Consider the following 8,657-nt stretch of genomic DNA (forward strand, 5'->3'; position numbering starts at 1 on the left):
CATCTATTTTGTGAAGTGCACCAGTCCCTCCTGCAGCAAAGCACCCCCACAACATGATGCTGCCACCCCGTGCTTCACGGTTGGGATGGTGTTCTTCGGCTTGCAAGCCTCCCCCTTTTTTCCTCCAAACATAACGATGGTCATTATGGCCAAACAGTTCTATTTTTGTTTCATCAGACCAGATTACATTTCTCCAAAAAGTATGATCTTTGTCCCCATGTGCAGTTGCAAACCGTAGTCTGGCTTTTTTATGGCGGTTTTGGAGCAGTGACTTCTTCCTTGCTGAGCGGCCTTTCAGGTTATGTCGATATAGGACTCGTTTTACTGTGGATATAGATTATTTTGTACCTGTTTCCTCCAGCATCTTCACAAGGTCCTTTGCTGTTGTTCTGGGATTGATTTGCACTTTCTGCACTAAAGTACGTTAATCTCTAGGAGACAGAACGCGTCTCCTTCCTGAGCGGTATGAAAGCTGCGTGGTACCATGGTGTTTATACTTGCATACTATTGTTTGTGCAGATGAATGTGGTACCTTCAGGCGTTTGGAAATTGCTCCCAAGGATGAAGCAGACTTGTGGAGGTCTACAATTTTTTTTCTGAGGTCTTGGATGATTTCTTTTGATTTTCCCATGATGTCAAGCAGAGAGGCACTGAGTTTGAAGGTAGGCCTTGAAATACATCCACAGGTACACCTCCAATTGACTCAAAATATGTCAATTAGCCTATCAGAATCTTCTAAAGCCATGACATAATTTTCTGGAATTTTCTAGATGTTTAAAGGCACAGTCAACTTAGTGTATGTAAACTTCTGACCCACTTAGAATTGTGATACAGTGAATTGTAAGTGAAATAATCTGTCTGTAAACAATTGTTGAAAAAATTGCTTGTGTCATGCACAAAGTAGATGTCCTAACCAACTTGCCAAAACTATAGTTTTTTAACAAGAAATGTGTGGAGTGGTTGAAATTTTAATGACTCCAAGCTAAGTGTATGTCAACTTCTGACTTCAACTGTATGTGTCTCTACGGACCTTTTTTTTTTTTTTTTTAACCATTTATCAATTTTCGAGCAAACGGAATGAGCAGCAGCTACATTAGTGGAATTCCCTCGAGAGATTAACGGTTAATGTGATTGGATGTTAATTATTTGACTAGGCTCCTTGTATTTGACATTGTGTTCTTGTTACGCTGAACACTAGATGGTTTAATTCTATTTTGGGCAGTTAAACGTGGCAACACAGACGGAAAAAAAACTCACTCAAATGTATAGCCCCGTTGGAAAATATAAATGGACTGCTTGAAAATGTAAAAAAAACACATTTGAATCACATTTTTACTTGGCGTACCCTCGACGGCATTATGCGTACCCCAGTTTGGGAATACCTGAGTTAGAGGAAAAACAAAAAGAAATGCACAAACTTATTCAAGAAGGATCAAGTGTAATATATTATAAAAATAAATTGAACTGGATGGAATAGGGAGAAAAATGCTCAATGATTTTTTAATCTTCAACATAGAAATGCTATCAAAGATAATTTACTGAAACTTGTTACGAATGACAGAGTCACTCATGAGTCACCAAACAATATTTTGAAAGAGTAAACAATGTGCTTTGTTTTAGTTTCAGTCTCCTCCATCTCAACTAACCAAAGTTAATTGTATGGATTTATTTTCTATTAATAATGTAAAATTAAGTGCTGTACAGAAAGACTAATATGAAGGTCAATAACGGACCAATATGAAGGTCAAGAGGTTAAGATCTTGCATCCATGGAAAGGAAAATACCTGTCTATTTGTGGGGGATAAAAATCACCCTGTATCAGGTTTCAGGTGAGACCTAAGTGCAAACTGTGTAGAAGTAACAATGTTTATTGTAACAACAGAGGCAGGAAAACAACAGGTCAAGGCAGGCAGGGGTCGATAATCCAGAGTAGTGGGGCCAAGGTACAGGACGGCAGGCCCATGGTCAGGTCAGGCAGAGGTCGGTAATCCAGAGTAGGGGCAAAGGAACAGGATGGCAGGCAGGCTCAGGGCCAGGCAGAGTGGTCAGGCAGGTGGGCTTGGAGTCAGGACAGGCAGGAGTCAAAACCAGGAGGGTGAGAAAAGAGAGATTGGGAAAAAGCAGGCGCTGAGACACAAAACGCTGGTGCGCTTGAACAAACAAGACTAACTGGCACAGACAGACAGAAAACAGAGGTATAAATACCCAGGGGATAAGTGGGGAAGATGTGCGACACCAGGAGGAGGGTGGAGACCAGCACAAGGACAGGTGAAACAGATAAGAGTGTGACACCCTGATTAACTCTTTAGTCATAACCCAGTTTACCTATTTGCTTATGACCTTGCCTACACCTAGTGACTTGTTTTTTTTAATTATAAGAGCACAAACTATTCAATTTTATTTGGAACGGCAAGCTAGACAAAATTATACAGGCCTATTTATATAATTAATATGAATTCGGAGGGCAGGATTGATTAAATATTAAAGCATTAGACCTCTCACTAAAGGCTTCAGTCATACAAAAGTTATACTTAAATCTGAACTGGTTCTCTAGCAGATTAGTAGGAATGTCTCACCCCTTGTTCAAGAATGGCCTTTTTCCCTTTATTCAGATTACAACCTCTCACTTTTGGTTATTTGAAAATTAAATCTTCTCCAAAATATCGCTATTTTTAAAACAAGCCATAAAAACTTTGTTGCAATTTCAGTTAAATTCACCAGAAAAGACAGAACAAATAATACAACAAATATTTTGAGTAAAAACATATTTTCATATTTCATATTTTTATTAAAAAAAAATCTTTGTAGATGATATCATAAATAGGACTGGTGGAGTTATATGGAAAAATATATGGAAATGTCTGCTCTACCCAAAATGACAACCATGTTGCAGCATTACCACAAACAAATGGAAGGGTGAAAAAATAAGGAACTTGTCTGTCGGCTCTGCATTAAAGACCAAAATTGGTTTAAGAAAATTGTGACAAATAAAAAAGTATACCAGTTTCATTTTAGGAATCAAAAAAGTGACACCTGTGCCATATAGATTGCAAAATAGTTGGGTAGAGATTTTTTATGTACCAATTCCATGGCACATGGTTTATTAGCTGAAACACGAAACACGTGATTCAATTTATTATACAAAATTCTTGCAACCAATAGAATGTTATATACAGTGGCTTGTGAAAGTATTCACCCCCCTTGGCATTTTTCCTATTTTGTTGCCTTACAACCTGGAATTAAATTGTATTTTTGGGGGGGGTTGTATCATTTTGATTTACACAACATGTCTACCACTTTGAGGATACAAAATATGTCTTATTGTGAAACAAACAAGAAATAAGACAAAAAAACAAATCTTGAGCGTGCATAACTATTCACCCCCCCAAAGACTACTTTGTAGAGCCACCTTTTGCAGCAATTACATCTGCAAGTCTCTTTAAGCTTAGCACGTCTAGGAACTGGGATTTTTTCCCATTCTTCAAGGCAAAACCGCTCCAGCTCCTTCAAGTTGGATGGGTTCCGCTGGTGTACAACAATCTTTAAACAAGTTCTTAGGGATATCCCCCTTTTTTCAATTTTCGCATAAAATGACATACCAAATCTAACTGCCTATAGCTCAGGCCCTGAAGCAAGGATATGCATATTCTTGGTACCATTTGAAAGGAAACACTTTGAAGTTTGTGGAAATGTGAATGTAGGAATGTAGGAGAATATAACACAATAGATCTGGTAGAAGAAAATACACAGAAAAAACAACTTTTTTTTCTACCACCATCTTTGAAATGCCTGAGAAAGGTCCCAGTTCTAGCCATCAATATGGTTGTAATTCCGATGGTGTCCACAAGATGGCAGCAGTGTATGTGCAAAGTTTCAGATGAATAACTTGAAGTATGAGCGAACCACATGGCATTTAGTATGAAGTCACCCAGGGACGTTTGCATTCATATTACATTTATCTGTAAGAATATTGTCAAATCTGTATACTTGGACTTTGATTTAGCTTTTCAAGTATTAGTAGCCATATTATAAGTTCAACATTTGCAAACAACCAGTTTTCATAACTTCAAAACTGAATTCTCAGAATTTCTGTCCAAAAGGAAAAGGCATGCTGTCGTACAAGGTTAGTAGCTACATTTTATGACATATACAGGGTTTATACTCCCATAAAGCCCAGCTCATTGGCTAATTAGCTACATTTGTTTGACCCCGATTGGTGCTTATTTGACAAAGTTAGAGTCGTTCAAGTGAAGACCGGCTGCGTCATCGGCGTGCCATGAAGGTGTCGCTGTCTGACCAAATATGGTGTCCTATAGGATATGCTACACTCCTAATGATATAGTGAAGTCTGGTTACGTTCTAGGATATCTGAGGAATACATATGAATGTGATTTGGCTGGTTGAAACAACGTTTAGGGTTAGATTTTCACAGATTACTTTCTTTGCAATTTGAACGAGTGGAAATACAAAATCGATTGTGTGTGCTATATGGACCTTTTTAGGATATGAAAAATGATTTTATCTAACAAAACGACACTTCATGTTATCTCTGGGACCCTTTGGATGATAAATCAGAGCAATATGTCAGAATGTAAGTACACATTTCACCTTCAGAGGTGAATTTATCAAACCTATCGCGGTGAAAAAAGTGTTTTGTTAAGAGCTCTCCTCAAACAATAGCATGGCATTTTTTCGCAGTAATAGCTACTGTAAATTGGACAGTGCAGTTATATTAACAAGAATTTAAGCTTTCAGCCGATATAAGACACTTATATGTACCGACATTTGTTGTTTCTCTAAAATCTGCAATCGTGACACAAGGCGCTGCATGATTTACAACTGTCCCGTTGTTAAGTTATACCACAGATTCTCAATTGGATTGAGGTCTGTGCTTTGACTAGGCCATTCCAATATATTTAAACGCTTTAGCAGTATGCTTAGAGTCATTGTCCTGCTGGAAGGTGAACCTCCGTCCCAGTCTCAAATCTCTGGAAGACTGAAACAGGTTTCCCTCAAGAATTTCCCTGTATTTAGCGCTATCCATCATTCCTCCAATTCTGACCAGTTTCCCAGTCCCTGCCAATGAAAAACATCCTCACAGCACGATGCTGCCACCACCATGCTTCACTGTGGGGACTTTATCCCTGACCTGTTTGGAAAGCTCCTTGGTCTTCATAGTGCTGCTTGCTTGGTGGTGCCCCTTGCTTAGTGGTGTTTCAGACTCTGGGGCCTTTCAGAACAGGTGTATGTATACTCAGATCATCTGACACTTAGATTGCACACAGGTGGACTTTATTTAACTAATTATGTGACTTCTGAAGGTAATTGGCTGCACCAGATCTTATTTAGGGGCTTCATAGCAAAGTGGGTGAATCCCTATGCACGCACCACTTTTCTGTTTTTTAAATGTTTTTATTTTTTAAACAAGTTATTTTTTAAATTTCACTTCACCAATTTGGACTATTTTGTGTATGTCCAATACATGAAATCCAAATAGAAATCCATTTAAGTTACAGGTTGTAATGAAACAAAATAGGAAAAACGCCAAGGGGGGTGAATACTTTTGCAAGGCACTGTATATGGGGGATAGAACCATCCTAGCTCTGCAGGTTTTGCTGCGAAGAAACAGAATCATTAGATCATTTGTTTTGATACTGTCCATATGTACAGTAGCTTGTTTTTTGGTTGCAGGTTCAGGAATGGCTGAAGAATTACAACATTTACCTGGAGCTAACTCTGCCAATAGCACTGCTGGGTGATTTGAAAAGTCATAGTCAATCGATCAATAATATAATAATACTTTTAGCAAAAATTTTTATCTTTAATTTACAATCTGTAGAAACTATGATAATAGAAAGGTTCAGAACTTTTATGAAACATCACAGCACAGTTGAAAAATATAAAAACTGGATGGTCTTCAGAGATAGATGGGAGGGGTTGAGAGTAGCTGAAGGATGGGACTAAAAACAAACAAAAGATACCTATTATAAAATACATGTATATAGTATGTATAAGCTTGGAGTAGAAGCCTATGTGTTGTTAGTTTACCATTAGTTTACTCCAATTAGGTGAGGGGTGTTAGGGTTAGGGGAACATAATAAAGGAAAATATATTTCACAATTTGTCTTAAACTACCTCTCTCTGGTACAGGTGTCCTTACAGTTGGCATGTGGTGCGTTCTGCCTAGACAGCGCTCTGTGTAAGGCCATCAACGTGCCCATGGACAAGCTGAAGTGGACGTCTCCCTTCACCAGCCACCGGGTCAGTCTGGGTCACCACGTCTCCCACTCAGCCAGCTGCCGCTCAAACAGCAGCGCTGCAGACGACAGCCACAGGTCCACCTCTCCATCTCCGTTTGAGAGCTCAGCTAAGGAGACAAAAACCAGCCTGGCAGGCCACCACCAGCACCAGCCTGGAGACCTGGTCGTCAGGAGCCACAGACAGGGGGGGCACAGCCCCTCTCACCTGGCCAGGAGTCCACGGACTGAGGGTTGGCCTGGGTCTTCTCCTTCCTTCCTGGGCGGCTCCTCCACCCCTACCTCCTCCACCTATGCCGAGCACCCTCTCTCCCCTCACTCCCAGACAGACAGCGGAAGGGGCTCGGAGTCGGAGAGTGTGGAAACCCCCCCAGCAGCGCCCCCTGGTGGCCCGGGGTCCAGGAAGAGGCTGAATACGGAGGGCATGGTGTGGGCCACGGCTGTAGCCCTGGCCTGGCTGGAGCACAGCTCGGCCAGCTACTTCATAGAGTGGGAGCTGATAGCCGCTAAGGCTAGCATGTGGCTCAGTGCCCAGAGCATCCCTGAAGGAAAGGACTTAGCCTCAGTCAAGTCTGCTGCCAACCAGCTCTTTATCATCCTCAGACACTGGGACGAGAACCTGCAGCTCAACATGCTCTGCTACAACCCCAACAGTGTCTGAGGCTGATCGCATCGCATGCACCGTCCACCATACCGACATATTCAACCATACTATGCTAACTGACTAACGCTTTATTTACTACTATTTATTTTTTGCCATTTTGACTATTGCCGAATTTGTTAGTGCAGCTATTGTGAGCATTGTGTAGTTGAATTGATTCTGTTATGAGAACTTCTAAACATGTCAGAAGCTTCCCAGAGGCACAAACTTGCTTGTTGTCTCCCTTTGGGTGGATACATTCACCAGCTATGGGTCTGATTAAACATGATTCTATTCACATGGTGAAGGATATCAGAAGTGTAAGAGTAAACATACATATTCTAAAAAATAAGTTTATGAAAATATATGTATTGTTTTATTTATGTTTAATATTTCCATCATATTGATGTCCAATGATGAGAGAATATGCCAAAAGAATTCCCATGAGACTTTTCCAATTATTTATATTGCATCTAATGTGTTTGATCGTCACAATCATTTCAAAATCAATATTGTGATATATGAACATTTGCCTGGTCCCAGATCTGATTGTGCTGTCTTGCCAACTACGGCCAATTCCTCTTCTCATGTTTGATGTTTTCGTATTGGTTCAGAGACCGTCCTTTTATCGCTGTTTATTTTGTATTCATTATGTAGCCATAAGTGCCTAACAATGATTAAAGACAAACAAAGATTGGTTATCAGAAATACGTATTTAGATGTTTCTCTGCTGTTATTGTTTGATATCAAATGTGTTTCCATATAAAAAATGCTCAGCGTGTTTTCTTTTGTAGGTGTTCTGAATAATGTGATAGAAACTTTCAATTTGGATGAAAGAAATGTGAGTTTTTCTTTCCTTTGTCCTTTCCTTTCCCTTGTCCTTTACTCTGTCCTTTCCTTTGTCCTTTTCTTTCCTTTGTCCTTTCCTCTGTCCTTTCCTTTGTCCTTTTCTTTCCCTTATCATTTCCTCTGTCCTTTCCTTTGTCCTTTCCTTTCCCTTGTCCTTTCCTTTGTCCTTTGTCCTTTCCTTTGTCCTTTCCTTTGTCCTTTCCTTTGTCCTTTTACTTCCTTTGTCCTTTCCTTTAATTTGTCTCTTTTGTAAGACATTGTACTCTGCTCTCATATTTCCTCAAAAACTTTGTTCATTTTACTCAGGTAGTATTATTTTCCTAAGGCTTTGAAATTTCATCCATCCTGCTGCATGAAAACCAATGTTTGTGTTATAATATGTATCAACAGTGGGAGCAAAGCAATTCCCCCACAGCCAACCTGTTCTGCTGCATTTGGCCCAGGTCAAAAGTAGTGCACTATTGAGAGTCGGGTGCCATTTGGAACATACCTCTAGAAATATCGTAATTTAATTGTGATCTGTGTAAACTTATAGTGATTGTGGCGGCTGGCTTTACTTGTGTACAACTCGATTGTTGCTGTGTGTTTTGAAAATATGATTGTTGACTGTTTTGAGGCTGGTAAAGGCTTCCATAGTCTCAGTTTGCTAAATGTCAGTGGTATGACTATGCAACTGCATGTAATAAAATATATCCACTCATGAAGCCGTAGAAGTTTGCATCAAGACAAATATAAAACTATTGGTCCTGTTTGCTACACAAACAATATAACAGATGTTACCCTGCATGGTGCAATAGTGGTTTATGTCCAGTTTTATGTTCAATTAATGATGCTTGACATTTAAACAGAATTGCACCCATAGGCAGCACTATTCATAGCCAGTAGATGATGCACCACACTTCAAAACACCA

At 39.7% G+C, this 8,657-nt stretch overlaps 1 protein-coding gene across 1 annotated transcript in view; it reads left to right on the forward strand.

Annotated features, from left to right (window-relative positions):
• The window catches only part of vwa5b1 (von Willebrand factor A domain containing 5B1), a 58,790-nt gene extending 50,344 nt beyond the window's left edge, over positions 1-8,446 (forward strand). The window contains exon 22 of the mRNA XM_055891719.1: positions 6,151-8,446. Within this exon, the coding sequence (XP_055747694.1) occupies positions 6,151-6,918 (768 nt within the window). The 3' untranslated portion in view covers positions 6,919-8,446. The remainder of the gene's footprint in view (positions 1-6,150) is intronic.
• Positions 8,447-8,657: the final 211 nt, after the last annotated feature.

This window comes from Salvelinus fontinalis, chromosome 31 (assembly GCF_029448725.1).
Source record: "Salvelinus fontinalis isolate EN_2023a chromosome 31, ASM2944872v1, whole genome shotgun sequence".
Taxonomy (NCBI): domain Eukaryota; kingdom Metazoa; phylum Chordata; class Actinopteri; order Salmoniformes; family Salmonidae; genus Salvelinus; species Salvelinus fontinalis.